Source organism: Talpa occidentalis, unplaced genomic scaffold, assembly GCF_014898055.3.
Source record: "Talpa occidentalis isolate TD23 unplaced genomic scaffold, MPIMG_talOcc4v2.1 talOcc4.342, whole genome shotgun sequence".
Classification (NCBI taxonomy): domain Eukaryota; kingdom Metazoa; phylum Chordata; class Mammalia; order Eulipotyphla; family Talpidae; genus Talpa; species Talpa occidentalis.
In genome coordinates this window covers 1-19,402 of record NW_023603652.1, presented here as the reverse complement: position 1 = coordinate 19,402, position 19,402 = coordinate 1, and the positions used below count along the sequence as shown (strand labels likewise).

Sequence of the window (19,402 nt, the reverse complement as noted above, 5' to 3'; positions counted from 1 at the left end):
AAGCTAAAAAGGACTTGGGGAGAAGACCTGGAGGAGGCAGGTGGAACAGAGAGACATGAGGGAGAAGCAAGCACAGCTTCTCAGCCTTGGACTTGCACCACAGACTGGGGGACATGGAAGGCAACACTTGGAAGAGATGTGGGTGAGAGGCCTATGGAGAGGCTGGCAATGGCAGCCATTTCATGACCTGTACTTTGATTTTGCTCTTTTCCTTTCAGAAGTGCCTGGTCCCTTCTGCCCCTCGATTTCCCACCAGAAGATGCCTTAGACTTGTGGCAAGCTTTTGGGCCTGTGTGGCCCCATTTTGGGCCAAACCTATCTGGCTGTGCATTTACCCACAGGGGACTGGTAATTTTGGGTGTTTCATTGAGAAACTATATCCTTGCTTCTCTCCTCTCTAGGCACACTAATTCTATAGAGGAGGCAGGTTTGAGGGTCCAGGGTGCCCCTCATTCTACCCGCTAACAGAATCACCTGTGAGCATGGCTGAAAACCTTAGTAATCTCATAGCAACCTGGACATTTATAGCCATAAAATAAGAACTTGGACTTTGAACTAGCCATTTCTTTTTTTTTTTTTCTTCTCCTCTTCCATGGAAGGATGTGGCAATCTCTAGGCAAAGTCCAGCCAATAGGGATCTCCTGATTGTCTTTTTTTTTTTTCAATTGGTTTGTAATTTTTAAAAAAGATTTATTTATTTATGCATACAAGAACTGGGGGATAGGCCAGAGGTGTGGAGGAGGTGAGAGGATTCACCAGAGACAGGGAATGAGCAGAACAGGTGGACTTTGAACTAGCCATTTCTTTTTTTTTTTTCTTCTCCTCTTCCATGGAAGGATGTAGCAATCTCTAGGCAAAGTCCAGCCAATAGGGATCTATTGTCTTTTTTTTTTTTCAATTGGTTTGTAATTTTTTAAAAAGATTTATTTATAGGGGGGGAGGGATTGGGGTCAAAATAAAGGGGTTGCAATTGCTTGGGGAATATAAAAATAAAAAAATTAAAATAAAAAAATAAAAGATTTATTTATTTATGCATACAAGAACTGGGGTCTAGGCCAGAGGTGCGGAGGAGGTGAGAGGATCCACCAGAGACAGAGTAGGAGCAGAACAGGCAGATGTACTGAAATACACTCTCTGCTGCACCATGTGAGTCACCTCACTAGCCTGGGATCAAAATTGTGCTGCATTGGCTGGGGATAGCTTGGCAGGGCTGTTAACCCTTGCGCCACCAGGGAGGCCCTGGTTTGGAATTCTTTATATATTTTTCATAAAAGTTCCTTATGAGATATAAATACCTGTCTGTGGCTGGATTAATGTCAATAAGGTCCTATTTATAATTGGTGATTCTTTTGTTCCATTTAAGAAATCTTTGTTTCCTCCAAATCATGAAAATATTCTCCTTTATTCTTTAAGCTTTTCACATTTAGATCTATAATTGGTGTGAGTGCTGTGGGCTAGTGGTCTAGTTTCTTTCTTTTTTCTTGTCTTGTCCAAATCTCAACTGAGATTTTCAGTGAAATCTTTTTTGGGGACTCCTCATATTATTGTTGCTAGGAATGAAACCTGATGCAACCAGGCCTCCCTGGTAGCATAGGGATTAGTCTCAGCACTATCACCACCATGGCCTGAGTTCGATCTCCAGCCAGGGAGCAACCCACATGACGAGCAGACCTTTCCTGTCTCAACCGCTGCTCCCCTCAGCAGTGTATTTCAGTCAATCCGCCTGTTTTGCTCCCCACTGTCTCTGTTGAATCCTTTTACCCCCCCCCCCGCCCGCACCTCTGACCTATACCCCAGCTCTTGTATGCATAAATAAATAAATCTTAAAATAAATAAACAAACTTCTTAAGACACAGTCTTTGAAAAAAAAAGAAAACTGTTCGGTATGGTGCGTTAATCTCACAGTCTTCGTTGTGGAGATGGCTTCCAAGTATATACATCTGTCAGTGTATTAAAATGTATATTTTACATGTGTGTAGTATGTGTCATGTATACTCAACAAAGTTATGAGCAATTCACTGTAACACTCTTAAAGAGAAGGGCATATCCTTAGTGTAGCAATTTTATTCCTAGAAATGTTTTCTTCACAAACACCAAGGGGAAGCATGTACAGAGGCCTTCCTGCAGCATCCTTTGATTCAGTCAACTTGTATTTATTGAATGCCAGTGATGTCAGTCACTGGCTAGACAATGGGTTATAGGCATAAGTAAGATGAACAGGGTCTCTGCCCTCATGACACCAATTATATTTGCCGGTGGTAAAAAATAATAAGTAAAACAGACTCTACTACAGTTGTATTTTCCTATTCAACAACAGGAAAATGGTTAAAGAAATGATGGTACAATTAAATGTTGGTCTCTCCAAAGCTAGTATAAATGTAAATATATATATATATATATATATATACACATTAATATATATATACACAGGAAAAGAGGTTGTGGCTTGTAGGAGGCAAATATATGAAGTTGTGGGTCTGGAAAGGAGAGAAACAAAAACTTCCGGCAGTATTTGAGTCCCTCATACCCCTGGAGTCTATTGTCAGCTGCCCATTTGCCCTTTCAGAGATTTATTTTATTAGTCAAATAGATGACCCTTTTTGCCCATATTAGTAAGAGTTGAGATTCACAATCCATCAACAGATGCATAAACATAATGTAGTATAGACAAACGATAGGATGTTCTTTGAGTTTAAAAGGAAAGGAGGGGGGCCTCCCTGGTGGTGCAAGGGGTTAAGATGCAACCTATGAAGCTATCGGCAGCCACTGCAGCAAGAGTTCGATCCCTAGCCAGGGATCAACCCACATGGCACAGCAGACCTCTCCTGACTCACCTGTTCCTCCCCTCAGCAGTGTATTTCAATTAATCTGCCTGTTCTGTTCCCCACTCTGTCTCTGGTGACTCCTCTCACCCTCCCCCTAACCCCTCCGCCCACACCTCTGGCCTGTACCCCATCTTTTGTATGCATATAGAAAATATAGAAAGAGAGAAAAAATCTTCATGCTGCAAAGACTTTATAATAGCAGAATTTGAAACATTCCTAAGTAGAAGAATGATCACATTATGGCTTAGTAGTTTAAAATAGATCACTATAATTGGTAAAACAATATGGAAAGTGCTTACAGCACATTTAGTGAAAAAAATCATGACACAAAATTTTATCACTATTACAAAGATTTTTTTAAAATAGACCACATGCATTATTATCATATGACCCAATATTCCCCAGACAAATGAAAACTTAAGTACACATCAAAACTCGTATGTAAATGTTCTCATTATTGAAAACAGCCAAAAAAGTAGGAACACCCCAAATGTCCATTAACTCATAAATGGAGAAACGAAATGTGGCACGTCCATACAATGGAATATTATTTGGCAATTAAAAAAACCACAGCAATGAGATACACCACCATATGGGTGACCTTGAAAGCACTGTACTAAGTGAAAGTGAAGGAAACCAGACACAAAGGAAACATATCATTCCATTTATTTCAAATATTCAAAACAATCTACAGAGACAGAAAATAAATTAGTGGTTGCCTGGGTTGGGGCTGGGTTGTTGGGGGAAATGAGGAGTGTCTGTTAATTAGTATGAGGTTTCTTTTGGGAATGATAAAAATGTTTTAAAATTCGTTGTGGGCCTCCCTGGTGGTGCAAGGGGTTAAACATCACACTATGAAGCAATCCACAGCCTCTGCAGCATGAGTTCCAACCCCGGCCAGCCAGGGAGCAACCTACATGGCGAGGCCGCTGCTCCCCTCAGCAGTGTATTTCAGTCTATCTGCCTGTTCTGTTCTCCACTCTGTCTTTGGTGAGTCCTCTCACCCCCCATACCTCTGGCCTGTACCCTAGCTCTTGTACGCATAAATAAATGAATCTTAAAATAAATAAATAAATAATATTGGTTGTGGTGATGCTACACACTGAATATACTAAAAAATGCTTTAAAAATGAATTGTAGGGCCTCCCCGGTGGCGCAGCGGTTGAGCGCTGGGTTGCGAAACTGCCCGCGGCCTCTGCAGCGCCGGTTCGATCCCCGGCTGCTCCCCGGCCACCGGAGGAGGGTCCCACATGGTGCGCAGACCTCTCCTGCCGCCCGCTGCTCCCCTCAGCAGTGTACTTCGGTCCTTCTGCCTGCTCTGCTCCCCGCTCTGGCTCTGGTGAATTCACTCACCCTCCCGCGCTTCTGACTGTACCCAGTGCTTGTAAAAATAAACAAACAAATAAATAAATAATAAATCTTAAAAAAAAAAAAAATGAATTGTATGTGATTGTATCTCAACAAAACCATTATAGGTTTTTTTAATTGGAGGAAAACTAAATGACTTTGAGGAAGTGGGATTACGGGTGATTAAATAGACTTTTCTGTTGTTATGTTACTTTTGTAGGGATAAATAAGTCCTTTCTAAAAAGCACGGGGTGAGGGGGGCCTCCGTGGTGGCACAGGGGTTAAAGACACAGCCCTATCAAGTGATGGCCAGCCACTGCAGCATGAGTTCAATCCCCAGCCCGGGAGCCAACTCACATGGAGCAGCAGACCTCTCCTGTCTGGGCCCACGGCTCCCCTGATTAGTGTATTTCAGTAGATTTGCCTGTTCTGCTTCCCACTCTGTCTCTGGTGACTCCTCTCACCCCCTGCACCTCTGGCCTACACCCCACTTATTATTTATTTAATAAATAAATATTAAAAAAAAAAAGCACTGGGTGGGATGGATATTTCAGAGAATTATTTCATTGTAAATAACCAGCATTACAATCTTTTACCTCTTTGCAGGTGTGAGTTTTATATTTAAGCTTATGTTTCTTAGTCATATATTAACATATTTTCATAAGATATATTTATATATTTTCCATACGTATAGAAACTAGGGTTTGGTCAGGATGAGCGAGCCAAGGATTCAGACATATGGGGGGTGGGTGGTGATGGGAAGGAGACTATGGGGCCAGGTCCCTGTGCGCCCCGGGCCAGGCCCCCACTCCTTCAAGGTAGACCCTCTGCTTGAAAAGTTCAAAGCCCCTTGCGCTTACCCGTCTTAAGCGCCACGCCTACCAGTCTCTTCCTGGTTGTGTCCCCTCTTTTTGGAGGGGTCCCCCCCTCACTTGTGGGCTTAACCCCTCCTCTGGCCGGCGGCGAGGAGGGCGGATGGGGGCGGGTGGTGTCACAGCCCCGGCGGCCGGTGGCCGGGCCCCGCCTCCTCGGGGGGGTCACACACCCCCGCGGGGCTCAGCGCCCCCTCACCGGGGCTCACAGCCCCCCCGCGGGAGGGGGTCCGCGGGGGTCGCAGTTTCAGGGTGGTGGCCTCGGGCCGGCCGCGGGAACGCCGGGGCGGGTCCCAGCCTCGCGCGCGGGCCGCCGCGGTCCCTCCCCCGGGCCGGCGGCCCCTCCTCCGGAGCCATGCGGCGGGGCCCGGGGTCCCAGAGCTCGGTCCCGCCAGCGCAGCGGGCCGGGCCCGGCGTTTCGGCGCCCGCGGGGTCCGCGCCGGCCGCCCGGCCTCGGCGGGAGGCCGCGAACGCGCCGCCCCCGTCCTCGCCGCCCTCCCATGTCCACTCGTGGGCGCGGCCCGCCAGCCCGGCCCGGGGCAGGTGGCCGCTGCGCCCGGCCGGGTGGCGCGGGATGGCGGCCGGCGGCCTGCTGGGGGCCGGCCTGGCCCGGGTGCTCTTCTACCCGACGCTGCTGTACACGCTGCTCCGCGGGAAGATCCCCGGCCGCGCGCGCCGCGCCTGGTACCACCGCATCGACCGCACGGTGCTGCTGGGCGCGCTGCCGCTGCGGAGCCTGACGCGCCGGGTGAGCCGGGCCGGGAGGCCGCGCCGGGCCTGGGCGCGGGGGCCGCCGGCCGCGCCGCACCCTTGCTGAGCCCCCTCTTTGCCTCGGCAGCTGATTCAGGACGAGAACGTGCGCGGGGTGATCACCATGAACGAGGAGTACGAGACGCGGTTTCTGTGCAACTCCTCGAAGGTGAGGGGCCCCGGCCGGGGGAGGGGGCGCCGGGGCGGCGGCGCCCACCCTCCCGGGCCTCTGAGGGGCTGAGGGGGGCGTGGCAGGAGACCGTGCCTCCGAGGTGGGTACCCCAGACTTTTTTTTTTCACCCCCGCACAGAGGAGGGCCTTGGCCTCTTAAGCTGAAAAGACTAGGGCTGGAGGGGGAAACAAATTGTGAAATTGAAACTGATGTGAAAGCTATTCGAACGTAGAGTTGGCAAAGTCTGATGACTCCTTTGTGCACAGATGGGTTAATTCAGTAACTGAAATCTAATCCAAATTGAAAGGCAACTCTTTTATGGCTTGCTGAGTTCATTCAGTCCACTTAGTGAGCACTAAATTTGGATCAGGCGCTGTGTTAAGGTGCTGTAAACTCTAAGAAGAAAAGCTCACCCTCCTTGCCATCTCCAGGCTTAAATTTATCATAAAAACCACTATTCAAAACCTGCATAGGGCGCTGATTTGAGGAAACATGTTAGAGATCAGAGTGAAGTCCAAAGTTTTATCACAACCAAGTTCAGGCCTAATATAATTTTCATTAAATGTGAATGCTTGAAACTGTCTACAATTGTTATTAGATGTCAGTGTCTATAGTGTTTGATATCTATTAGCACTATACATTTCCTGTTTACTGACATAACTTGAAGATGTTACTATTACAACCTGTAATTTTTTTGCCTCCCTCAACCTGTATTTTAAATCTTAAAAATATGTAACTCACATTAAAAATGTTGATTGGTGATGGCATACCATTTTAAGTAATGGATAACAGTTCCTTGGATTTTTCAACGTACTTGCTACAAGCCTCAGGAGTTATTGGTCAAGCTTGTAAATGTTCCTTTGTGTAGTCAGTGCTATGGGGCAAGAAAAGTACTCTAAATTGCTGGGTCTCTGGGTATGAGGCAGTGACATTTATAAGATTTGGCTGTATCATCCCACTAGCCTAGAAAAAAGAAATCTCCAAGGCCGTGGTTCAAATATTTCAATATGCCTCAAAGTTATCTGACAGTCATGTTAAAATAGCAGATTCCTTGGTACAATCAATCTCCAGAGAGTCTAACTCAGGAGCTTTACGGTGTGGCACAGGAATCTGAATATTTAGCAAGTTTCCAAGTGTAATTAATGCATCAGCCACAAGCGACACAACTGTTTTTATTGTAAATTTCATGAGCAGTATAAAATAACTGACCTTCATTCAGAGTCATAAAGTCTCTGGTTAGAGATAACTGGAGTTAACTGGAGACTATCTGAAGTCTTAAAGCAAAAATAAAGTTGCCCAGGGCCTCCCTGGTGGTGCAGAGATTAAAGTCTCAGTGCTATCAAGCTATCGCCAGCCACTACAACATGAGTTCGATCCCCAGTCAGGGAGCTGACCTACATGGCACAGGCAGACTTCTCCTGTCTTGCCTACTGCTCCCCTCGTCAGTGTATTTTCATTCCTGTTATGCATCTTTCGTAGCTGTATTTTTTTTTTTTTTTTTTTTTTTTTTTTATAGAGAGAGGCATGTTTTCTTTCTTTCTTTCTTTCTTTGTTTTGTTTATACATGCACTGGGTACAGTCAGAAGCGCGGGAGGGTGAGAGAATTCACCAGAGCCAGAGCGGGGAGCAGAGCAGGCAGAAGGACCGAAGTACACTGCTGAGGGGAGCAGCGGGCGGCAGGGGAGGTCTGCGCGCCATGTGGGACCCTCCTCCGGTGGCCGGGGAGCAGCCGGGGATCGAACTGGCGCTGCAGAGGCTGCGGGCAGCTTCGCAACCCAGCGCTCAACCGCTGCGCCACCGGGGAGGCCCCGTAGCTGTATTTTTGTATAGCTAATATTTCGCAGCTAAAGATCCAAATACCCAAACGGTACTTTAAGAACACTGTAAGTCTTAGACTTAATTGTAACTCAGCAGCACAACTGTTCTTTGAAGGCCCGACCATGCAGGTCAGCCATTTTAATGACTTTGTGGAAGATGTTTACTTTTTCAGAAAACAGTGAGCGGTATATTCACAGTCGTAACCCCTGAAGCTTCCTTGTTGCTTTGCTGCTTCTTGAGGGCCATCTTCATACTACTAACTCCAGGCTTTTTTCATTCTCTGGTTCCAGGAGTGGAAAAAAGTAGGTGTTGAGCAGCTGCGGCTCAGCACAGTCGACATGACCGGAATCCCAACCTTGAATAACCTCCACAAAGGAGTCCAGTTTGCTCTCAAGTACCAATCGCAGGGTCAGAGTGTCTACGTGCATTGTAAAGCTGGGCGCTCTAGGAGTGCCACTATGGTAGCAGCATATCTTATTCAGGTAGGAAAGATCTAGAATACTTCAGTCTACCACCAGGCTTTGCTGAAAGAAGCCACGTCCCCTCTTTCAGGCTTGGGAGATGTGGGAGTGTGGAAAACTCCTGAGCTTTGCAGATAGGCTGAACTCTGGCTTTGCCACTTGCCAGTTGTGTGACCTTAGGCAAAAGTAGCTTCCCATCTCTGATTCTGTTCCCTCAAACTAAATTTGTTATGAAGCTTAAATGAGAAATGGTATCAAGCACTGATCTACAGCAGGCTCTCAAAAACTGAAATTGCAAAGGATGTTAACACCAGCAAAAGGCCAGAAGCGTGTTATAAATAGCATGTCAGAAAATCTAGTCCTGTAGACAGTAGTGTTGATCACTTCCAGCTCTACAGTATTCATATTTCTTCAAGTATCTCACAGTAAAGTTCTGGACATTGATTTCTAGAAACAATCCAAATGGAATTTTATCTGTTGTTTAGCTATGATTGGCTGGTGGGATGTTTTAAAAAAATATTTAGAAGCAAATACTCTAGTCTAATATTCCATTATATACTCCCAATTGACTTTTTTTGGTTAAAAGATTTATTTATGCATACACGAGCCGGGGTACAAGCCAGAGATGCGGGGGGTGAGAGGATCCACCAGAGACAGAGTGAGGAACAGAACAGGCAGACTGACTGAAATACACTGCTGAGGGGAGCAGCGGGCTAGGCAGGAGATGTCTGCGTGCCGTGGGTTGCTCCCTGGCCGGCTTCATAGTGTGGTGCTTATTAACCCCTTGTGCCACCAGGGAGGCCCATTTGACTCATTTTTGCCCCTGCAGAACATTTACTAGGTCATGCTGTGGATGGTTTAAGGAAAAGGGAAATATAATCAGCCTGACCCTCTTGTGTTACTGTGGACTGGATTTAACAGTACCGAAGCTCTGGTCATTAGGAACGTCTGCCTGGAAACAGGGTCTAAGGAGATTTTGTGTTGAGTGAGAACTGAACGGCAGGCTAGAAATCTATGTTTTCTTGAGTTTTAAACCAGTAAGTATCCTTGGGACACAAAGATAACCCTTCTCATTAAAGTATAAAGTGCGGGCCTCCCCGGTGGCGCAGCAGTTGAGCTCTGGGTTGTGAAGCTGCCCGCAGTCTCTGCTGCGCCGGTTCGATCCCCGGCTGCTCCCCGGCCACCGGAGAAGGGTCCCACATGGCGCGCAGACCTCTCCTGCCACCCGCTGCTCCCCTCAGCAGTGTACTTCGGTCCTTCTGCCTGCTCTGCTCCCAGCTCTGGCTCTGGTGAATTCTCTCACCCTCCTGCGCTTCTGACTGTACCCAGTGCTTGCATAAATAAATAAAAATAAATCTTGGGCCTCCCTGGTGGCACAGCAGTTGAGCGCTGGGTTGCGAAGCTGCCTGCAGCCTCTGCAGCGCCAGTTCAATCCCCGGCTGCTCCCCGGCCACCGGAGGAGGGTCCCACATGGTGCACAGGCCTCTCCTGCCTCCCGCTGCTCCCCTCAGCAGTTTACTTCGGTCCTTCTGCCTGCTCTGCTCCCCGCTCTGGCTCTGGTGAATTCTCTCACCCTCCTGCGCTTCTGACTGTACCCAGTGCTTGCATAAATAAATAAATCAATCTTTAAAAAAAAAATAAATAAATAAATAAATAAATAAATCTTAAAAAAAAATTTCTTAAAAAAAAAAAAAGAAGTATAAAGTGCTTTTTCTAGCTATGAATACAAGTTACATAAAAACACCTGTACAGTTTTGCAGGAAAATCTTATTACCCGTGGTTCAGCTCGAAGACCATCTAGTAGCTCTAGACAAGCCCAGCTTAGTTTCCCACATTCAGCCTAAAACAATTAAGAAAAGACTGAAAGACTGACTTGTTTCTCCTGGCCTGTTGCACAGCATAGTGAGACAAATTGACTGAGTGGGCATTCCTTATAATTTATGTGAGGGGCATGGTTTTTAACTACCCCCTGACATTGGAGTTTTATTACAAAAAATAAAAAAGATTCTGAGAGCCCTAGCACCTGCTATTAGGTCAAGGACACCTTCACTCCTCCTCCTTTCTTTCTCTGCTGATTTCCCAACTCTGTATTACTTCAGGTGAACAAATGGAGTCCAGAGGAGGCTGTAAAAGCTATCAGCAAGATCCGGTCCCACATCCACATCAGACATGGCCAGATGGAAGTTCTCAAAGAGTTCCACAAGGAGATTACTGCAAAGGCAGCAAAGGAGGAGACTTATCACACATCACAGACATGAAGCACATGGAAAGAAAGAAGACAACCCCGCTCGCTACAGAAAAAGTTTAACAGGACCACGGGAACTTAAACTCAGACTTAACAGAAGTATGCTAAGTAATGGATAGTCGCCCTCCCTTTGTCGTTTCATTTTTCTGAAATAACACTGTTTATGGCTAGAAAGGTTTAGCATGGCTTCACTTCATGGGGTATGAAGATAAGAGGCAGGGATGGACACTTAGTGAATAGGGTCAAAGAAATCTATCGCACACTTAATATGGTATGTAATGGTGTTTAGCACCGTAATTCAAAAGCATTCAACACCAGGAAAAGAGGGGACATGCTGGGCTTTGGCTCCTTACCACTGCCAGCGCCCCAACTCAGCGGTGCCCTCCTTTCCAGCTCTCATTTTTGATCTCTCAGCAGTGATCCCCTATGTGGAAACGTATGGGATTCAATCGGTATTGCTACTGACTTAGAAATGTGAGGATAAGTAGTTTCCCTTCAGAAGTCATCTCTTCAGAATTCAAAACACACACACATATCCCTTCAAAAACTTTTATTTGTATGAACAGTTCTTAGCTCTTGACTTAATTAGAGCTATTTAAAGAGTAGAGACCTTTATGTATTGAATTTGAAAAAAGTTTCTGCTATTAATCAGAAATAATCCTTTCTACTTCTTTCTGGCTTACCCCTTGGAGTTAGCCAAAAATAAAACCAAAGTATATGTTTCCTGACGATATATGACAAAACAAGAGACAGAATATTCTGTATTCTAGAGTTGACTGTTGCTGGTGAAGGACACCTTCAGCTTAGTCCATTCTCCCACCAAAGCCTGAAGGAAAACGCTTAACACCTAATTCTTTGTGGAAAAATTACCAACTAGCCACTTTGCAGGCTATAGAAAAAAAGGAAGACTGGGCATCTTTTCTCCTTCCTTGGGATGGGGATGGGGATGATTCTATTTAACATTGATCAGGTAAAGGGGGGAGGGTGTGCCCAAGGTCTAAAGAGAGGCTTGCTTGCTCTAAGGAATCTGTAGTGAGGCACAGGCTGACCAGGGGGTGGCAGAGAATAGGCTGGCCTACTCAGTGCAAGCAGCCAGCTCAGCAGCAGCAGTCTAAAAAGCCCCAACAGATACTTCTATGGGTTCAGGGAAGGGGTAAGGTGCTGCTTTTCTAACATGTGCCCCCCAAAACCATAGTATTCTGAATCGGGACTTGGTATTGGATGGGTTGGTGCTGAAAAAGGGAAAGAGGGCAAGTCAGCCGCTCTTTGCACACTGCCTTAGGCCAACACAAACTGCAAATTGGTAAGCAGCACCTTAATGCCTCTGGTGACAGTTATGGCTGAAGTGGCAGGGTCAAGCTTGTAGGTGTTAGCATCCCCCTTTTTATATCGGTCCCGAAAAACATAGATGCTCCCATTACAACTGGCGATCTTCCAGAGGGATGGGGCAGAGCTCCAGGCCTCAGGAAGGCAAAGCCGCGTAAAGCTGTCTAGCATGGGATTGTAGCATACCAGGGAGTCCCCTTCAGCCACGATGAATACCAGGTCCTTATGCACAGCTGCATGCATGCGGCCAGCGAAGGGCAGCACATAGGGCTTCACATGGCACTTGTCTGTCTCTGTGTCAAAACACTGAATGAGTCGGGATGGTTTGGTAAAGAAGTCCAGATCATTCTCCTCCCCCCCTAGTAAGTAGATGATCCCATTGAGGTTGGCACCAGCAGCTCCTGACACAGCCACCTCTAGCTGGGTTGTCTCAGTCCAGACATTATCACCTACCCGATAATAGATAACTGCATTGGAGAGGGTATCCTGCAGTGTCTTGCCACCCAGTGAATATATAGCATCTTTCCCAGGCACAGACACCAGGGTGTGCTGGAGCCGGTCCCGAGGCAATGGTGCACACCACTCCCAGTCCACAGTAGCATTGTTGCACTTCCACATGCGCCGTGGGATGGACCCTCCCACCACATACAAGTCTCCGCCATGCTTGCAGGCCGCAGTGATCTGGTGGCACAAGCTGTTTTGGCCACTTACACTGATGGAGTCATCTTCAGCACAGTGTAAAGACACAGCCAACGAGTGAGTACGAGATGACTCTTTCCCGATCAGGTAAATGTGCACATTCTCCCCAATTTCCTATTGGCAAAATTAAAGTTATAAATGGTATCTATCCCTTCTAGGTCAAGGCTCAGCTGAAATGCATATCCTTAAGTTTCTGGACCACACTCTTACTCTAACCTGCTTCCTTCTAATCACCATAATCTTCCAATTGCTTTCTTTCACGCATTTTATGCTAGGGTAGATAGCCTGTTGCATTCATCCTTCCAGCTTAAAAAAAAAAAAAAAATCAGGAGCTAGTGCTTTAGACAAAAGGTTGCTTAGGATTATTAATGCAGTTCTCAAGGAGCTTTAGAGTAGAGAGGTTGGCAGTTTCTGGCTTCATGCGTGAGTCTTCCTCCCCACCTCTTATCAACTTCAAACCAGAGACAACTTACTCACCAGTTACTAAAGAGGACAGACCTATAGACAGCTGGAATGTGTGGATACTATGATGTCCCAACCCAAGAAATCTGCCTTACCTTCAAACTAGTCCTAAGTGACTCTGCAAACGCCTCTCTTTCTTCTTTATTAAAATTGATCCAGGCTTCTATTGCCTCTGTTGGGTTCTGGGAACATGGAACTCCATCTGTGAGAGCCAAAGGAAAAGCATGATCAATGGCAGGTCAACAATCAGAAAGGGAAATTTAGAGCCGAGGGCTTTAAAGACGTGAATCACTTTGTTAGACTACCACGATGGACACATGTGTAGGAGGAATTTACCTACAGTTGCCCTGTTTCTTTTAATCAAAATGGATGGTTTGATATATTCCCAGTTGCCAATCTGAGCTGCAAAACTCAGACCGAAAGTATGATTAGACCATGCAGGGTCAGGGTGGTTACTTAAAGTTGGTCTATTATTTAAAATATTCCTGATTAGTTATCTTGACTCATCATCAAATTACTTGGGTAGCTCATCCCTTATGTATATATAAAGTATAAAACAAATGAGGACACTTATGCACAGCAGAAGTTTGAATATAAATAGCTCCTCACTACATTTTGTGGATCAATGCTGCTGCTTTTATTTTGTTGGCTTCTTCCTCTGTGACTCTGACAAACAGCTATACTAAATCTCAACTCATTCTCAGAAAGTGACTACATTTATTATAGGGAATAATACCAGGAAGCCTGAGGGTTCCTTTCAGGCTTTCCCCTGTAGGTGCCATACCCAAGCAGCTGGATATGATGCGCCCTCCCCCTCAACTTACCGGAGATGATATCAGTGAGTAGATGGTGGGGTAAGTGAAGAAATTCCTCTGTGCTCTGCAGCTGGGCCAGATGGGCCTTGGCACAGTGCTTGGCAGCAGTGTAGAGCTCGGGATCACTGTGCCGATCTGCTAGCCACATCACCTGAAGGCAGTTCCCCACCTGCACTGTGCGGGCCAAAAACCTCGAACATTCCTCAAAGAGAGATGTCAGCTGATACATGTCTGACACCTCATAAATTTCCTGCAGCTCATCAGCTCGAAGTTTCACAGTTCCATGGTAGATATAATCAACCAGGAGCTGGAAAACGGACTCACTGACATCCTGCAGCACAATCACCCGGTTGTGGGCCTCCTTCAGGTTGGAAGTGAACATGGACCGGAAGAAGCAGCTCTGAGCTGAGAGGACCAGCCGGTGGAGTTGAAACTCCCGGCCTTCCACTGAAATAGTGACATCAGCAAAGAGCTCTTCCTCCAGGCACAGTTTCATGATGCCCTGAGCTACACGGCCTGAATGTGACCGATCTTTGAAAGTGTAGTTCACAAAGTAGTTCTCATCCATGGATGCTCCAGGCTCCTCTGGTGATTCCATGGTAGCCATCTTCTCTCTCTGCCAGCTGTCTGCAATGCAACACTACCCTGAGTAATTCAGGGAATCCACAGCCACTGTATAAGAATCCAACTGGCCAATTCAGGGAGGGAGGAGGGAAAAGTGAGAGCAAAGTGGGGGACTTTTCTGATGCTCTCCTTCAACATAGTTGGGTTCACTCTCCTGTGGCGGAACCCCATCCCTAATTAAATCAATAAACGTTCCTGTTTGGGTGCTTCCCTGAGAAAACACAGGCTATTCCTTTCTACGATACAATAAAAGACTTGGTATTTATGTCAACACATGAAAGAAAGCAAGGGACTGGAAAAAGCCTATAATTTTAAAAATCTGGCAAAAAGACTTACTAGCCAAATAACTCTTGGGCATAAAACTAGTGACGCTCGAGGATGCAAACTGCCCCCAGTCCCGCCTCCGTGGAGTCCATACCTTCCAATATTAGGCTTGGCCTGGGGCATCAGGCAGCCCCAAATTTGCTCTTCGCAGAGCTTTCCCCCACTCGCTCTAATGACTGCCCAAGACTCTGTCCCAGAATTTGAAATAGATACCAGCCGTCCTCAGTGAGGGGCACGCGGAGGCCTGTTGCCACGTGCAGCGTCGCGCTCACCCGGAGTCGTCTGGGAAACAGTCGCCAGGGAGACCGTTCTTCCCCTCCCCCCGCCGGCACGCTCGCTCCCGCCCGCCGGCCTTCGTCCAAAGCTTGGTTTAAGCAACGGGGAAGGGGCGTGGAATGTGGGATCCAGAGTCCCCGCCCCGTCTCCTCTCTCACCCGTCCGGTTCTTTAGGGTCCTCGCCTTCTTTCCAGCCTCTGGCACACCAAACTAGGGCCGCGTTCACCTCACGGTTTCCCCACCTGCCTGCCTCGCTTTCTCACCTGCGTTCCCTCCTTTCATTCCGAAGCCCGGAATCCGGAACCTCTGCTTCCGACCTCGCGCCCGCCCGGAAGAAGATCAAATGCACACTTCCGCTTCCGGTCCGTGCCCTTGGGGCTCCGTGTCCTGTGGGTCTTGCCGTGGCTGCCTGGTCTGCATCCGGGGAACATGGCGGCTGCGGCAACCAGGGGCTGGTGGCGGGGGCTCGTGGGGCTGTGGCGCGGACTGCGGGTGAGCTGGGGGCAGCCGGCTGAGAACTGGGGAAGGCGAAGTGGCGCGCCGGGCGCAAGGAGTCCCTCGGGCCTCACTCTGCGTTCCTGTACCTTTTATCTCCCCGTGCAGTGGCCGGGCGACCCTCGGCGCTGTTGCTGCCAGTGAGGAAGGAGAGCGCCGCGGCCGACTCGCGCCGTGAGTATGTGCGGGCCGGGCCCTTTTCGGGACTGTAGGCGGGGGCTCCTTCACTCCCTTTGTCAGATGTCTGCCCTTGCCCCGGGATGCCCTTCCCTTCGACCTCCTGGCAAATCTCTGCTCGTCCTTGGAGGCCTGACTGCAGTGATCTTCAGAATCGGGCATTTACTGTGCCCTTAGGCTTCTGTGCTACGACCCTTACTACCTTGGTGCATTTCCCTTTCCACGATTCCCTTTTTTGCTAACTAAACAGCTCTTTGAGAACAGGAACAACCTTTGAGCTTCAGAGAACTGTTAGAATAGTAGTTCACATTAAGTAAGTGCAGATAGTAATGTATGCCAGACGCCTTGCTGAGCGTTTTAGTGAATAACCTTACTTAGTCCTCACATTACTCTTACCATGTAGATAGCATTACGCCCTTCAGGCAAATCAAGAGACAAATCAGAGAAGTAACTTTCCCAGAGTCTCAGACTTAGTGAGTGACAGGGCCGACCTGCCTGCTGCCAAACGCTGAGAACGCTTAATATTATTCTGAAGCCTGTGATATGTGGGTGATTAGTGATTTAGGGTTCCATGAATGAAAGTATGGAGATAAGTTACAATCAACTTAACCCAAATGGAAGCCAGAAGACCTGGCATTACCCCCCTTTCTGGGACTCAGTTTCTCCCTAACTATGCAACAATAAAGGCAAAAAGAGGTTTTAACTAGACAATCTATGAGGGCTCTTTAACCCTGAAGAAGCTCTTAGCTTGAGAAACTGTTCTGAGCCAGGTGTTAAGGAGTTTCAGAGAGGCAAAAGTTATGAGTCTGTCCCTTAAGGAACTAGTCTGGTGGGACATTTCTGGTTTAGCAGAAATGCAGGCACTGTGAAGGAAGAAGCATCTGAGAAGAGGCAGACACGTCAGCTGCAGTAGTAAGAAGAGTCTATGTAGGTGGCAAGTTTCTATCATTTCATATTCCCTGGAAGAAGAACCATCCACTCTCTCCTTTCTCAAAGTTCTGCAGACTCCTGTTAGGAGACTGAACCCCTTACAAGCCCAAGATACCAGGTGCCAGATTGCTGCTGCCATCTCCATTCCTTTGTTAAATATTCCTTCTCCTGGGTCTCCCTGGTGGCGCAGTGGGTCGAGCGCTGCGCTGTGAAGCTGTCCGCAGCCTCTGCAGCGTGGGTTCGATTCCGGCCATCCGGGGAGAAACCCACATGATGCAGCAGACCTCTCCTGACTCGCCTGCTACTCCCCTCAGCAGTGTATTTCAGTCAATCCACCCGTTCTATTCCCCACTCTGTCTTTGGTGAATCCTCTCACCCCCACCCCTCCACACACACACACATCTGGCCTGTACGCCAGGTCTTATATGCATGAATAAATAAATCTTTAAAAAAAATTATATATATATATATATATATATATATATATATATATATATATGTGTGCCTTCTTCTTCCAGCCACAGTCAGACCCCGGGATGATGTAGCCCACAAGCAGCTCTCAGCTTTTGGGGAATATGTAGCTGAAATTCTGCCCAAGTATGTCCAGCAAGTTCAGGTAATATTCATTGTTGTTTGGTCTGGGTCAAGAAAGAATTGTGTTCTCAGGTGATACGGAATGAGTTAGCCTAGTATCAAAGAAACCATGGACTCCTGCATCCAAATTTGGGCTTCTTTCTCTGCCTTCAACCAGGAGACCCCAGCTGAAGTTAGCTGCCTCCTCAATAACTTTGTTCCTTCTCCCCTCCCCTTCCATGTGTGCAGGTGTCTTGCTTCAATGAGTTAGAGATTTGCATCCATCCTGATGGAGTCATCCCGGTGCTGACTTTTCTCAGGGATCACACTAACGCACAATTCAAATCCTTGGCTGACTTGACAGCAGTGGACATTCCCACCCGGCAGAACCGTTTTGAGGTCAGTCAGGAGATTTGAGACTCTGTGGGGAGTAAAGGAAGGAAAGGGGACAGGACAATTTTAGGGTAATGATTATTTGTGGGAACTGTAACCCCCTTAATTTCAGTTTGCATCAAACAGGGTAATGTAGCTGTCAGAGTAGGGCCTCAAAATCAGGCAGACTTCAAGTTTGAATCCTTGCTCTGCCGCTAATAGGTTGTGTGACGTCAAGCATTTTGTGTAATCTTTTTGAGTTTTAGTTTTCCTTTTTTTTTTTTAAGATTTGTTCATTCATGCATACAAGAACTGGGGTACAGGCCAGAGATTTGGGGGGTGAGAGGGTTCACCAGAGACAGAATGGGGAACAGAACAGGCAGATTGACTGAAATACACTGCTGAGGGGAGCAGCGGGCAAACCAGGAGAGGTCTGCTGCGCCATGTGGGTCACCTCCCTGGCTGGGGATGAAACTTGTGCTGCGGTGGCTGCAGATAGTCATAGTGCTGCGTCTTAACCCCTTGTGCCACCAGGGAGGCCCCAAGCTTTCCTATCTTAAGGGCTGGTTGTGAGGATTAAATGAGATAGTATAGGTAGATCGTATAGCACAGACATGCTTAGTCCATATAACTATCAATAATCACGGATCACCTACTGTTTGCCGGATCCTGGGATTAAGAGAGAAATAAGAGCCAATACCTACCTTCCAGGAGTCCCTCCTTCTACTCTAGTAAGGAAGGACACAAACAACTTACTGTAATAATATGCAAACTTGGGGTGCTAGAAATGCTATAAGAACACAGAAGGGCACTCAGGTATCTGGGAAACTTCTTTGATGGAAAGAGAATAGAACGTTGGTGCTGAGTCTTAATGGATGACCAGGAGACCCGGCATTAGCCCAGTGAGGATTGGGGCTGGGGAGAACATCCCACACAAAGGGAAGAGCTTGAACGAAGATAAGTGTGCTTCCCCTATATTTATAGCAGCACTGTTTACAATAGCTAAGCTTTGGAAACAACCCAAATGCCCAAAAATAGATGACTGGATCAAGAAGATGTGGTACATATACACCATGGAATATTACTCAGCATTCAAAAAAGATAAACACATGCAATTTGCAGCAACATGGATAGCGCTGGAAGGGATCATGCTCAGCGAAATAAGCCAGAAAGAAAAAGAAAAATACCGGATGGTCTCACTCATAGCAGGAATCTAGAAAACTTAAATAAGGGACCAGGAAAATGAATATAAGAAAGTGAAAATCAGAATCAACAAAAAACTATGAAACAGAGACACTTTGGGGGGGGTGGGGTGGAAGGGGAGGGATTGGGATCAGAATGGGGGGGGTTGCAATTGTATGGGGAATATAAAAATAAAATTTATTAAAAAAAAAAAGATAAGTGTGCTAACATGCTGATTTATATCCTGCTGGCTGAGGCCTTTAAAAGGAAGTGTAAGTTTAGGAGTATCTTGAGGTTTTAAGCTTCAGGACAGAAGGGCAAGTTCGTGGAGTGGAGCCAATAACCAACCTTGTATCCCTGATGCTTCACTGGGTGACTCACTCGCCCCTAATTCCTCAACTTGTGGCTATCTTGGTCCTGCAGCTCCCTCTGTTCTCCCTAGATTGTTTACAACCTGCTGTCTCTGCGCTTCAACTCAAGGATCCGTGTAAAGACCTATACAGATGAACTGACACCCATTGAGTCTACTGTCTCTGTGTTCAAAGCATCCAACTGGTATGAGCGGGAGGTGAGTTACTGGACATGGTTGGCCCTACCTCTAGGCTGGAGTTGGGGAATTGGTTGAAACTACCAGATCTACCAGCTGCAGTGCAGCCC

At 47.1% G+C, this 19,402-nt stretch overlaps 3 protein-coding genes across 5 annotated transcripts; 2 read left to right on the top strand and 1 right to left on the bottom strand.

Moving 5' to 3' along the window:
• The first annotated feature begins 5,618 nt into the window (after positions 1 to 5,618).
• On the top strand, positions 5,619 to 10,944 carry LOC119256627 (phosphatidylglycerophosphatase and protein-tyrosine phosphatase 1-like). Its single transcript, XM_037524412.1, has 4 exons — positions 5,619 to 5,792; positions 5,883 to 5,963; positions 8,075 to 8,266; positions 10,345 to 10,944. The coding sequence occupies exons 1-4, from the start codon at positions 5,619 to 5,621 to the stop codon at positions 10,501 to 10,503; spliced, it is 606 nt and encodes a 201-aa protein (XP_037380309.1). The 3' UTR covers positions 10,504 to 10,944.
• Positions 10,945 to 11,025: 81 nt separating this feature from the next.
• LOC119256626 (kelch repeat and BTB domain-containing protein 4) lies at positions 11,026 to 15,350 on the bottom strand. Of its 3 annotated transcripts, none has more exons than XM_037524410.1 (4): positions 15,280 to 15,350; positions 13,802 to 14,419; positions 13,073 to 13,179; positions 11,026 to 12,629 (listed from the first exon to the last, which is right to left on the bottom strand). In XM_037524410.1, exons 1-4 carry the CDS (start codon positions 15,296 to 15,298, stop codon positions 11,769 to 11,771), a joined length of 1,605 nt encoding a protein of 534 aa, XP_037380307.1. In that variant the 5' UTR covers positions 15,299 to 15,350; the 3' UTR covers positions 11,026 to 11,768. The 3 variants fall into 3 exon arrangements, with proteins under 3 accessions (XP_037380307.1, XP_037380308.1, XP_054556180.1); XM_037524411.2 differs by having other exon boundaries at positions 15,175 to 15,313; XM_054700205.1 differs by lacking the exon at positions 15,280 to 15,350 and adding an exon at positions 14,835 to 15,158.
• A 9-nt stretch (positions 15,351 to 15,359) lies between these two features.
• LOC119256625 (NADH dehydrogenase [ubiquinone] iron-sulfur protein 3, mitochondrial-like) lies at positions 15,360 to 19,370 on the top strand. The gene is made up of 6 exons (XM_037524409.2): positions 15,360 to 15,371; positions 15,466 to 15,508; positions 15,620 to 15,685; positions 17,137 to 17,234; positions 17,441 to 17,590; positions 19,188 to 19,370. The coding sequence occupies exons 1-6, from the start codon at positions 15,360 to 15,362 to the stop codon at positions 19,368 to 19,370; spliced, it is 552 nt and encodes a 183-aa protein (XP_037380306.1).
• The last annotated feature ends 32 nt before the right edge of the window (positions 19,371 to 19,402 follow it).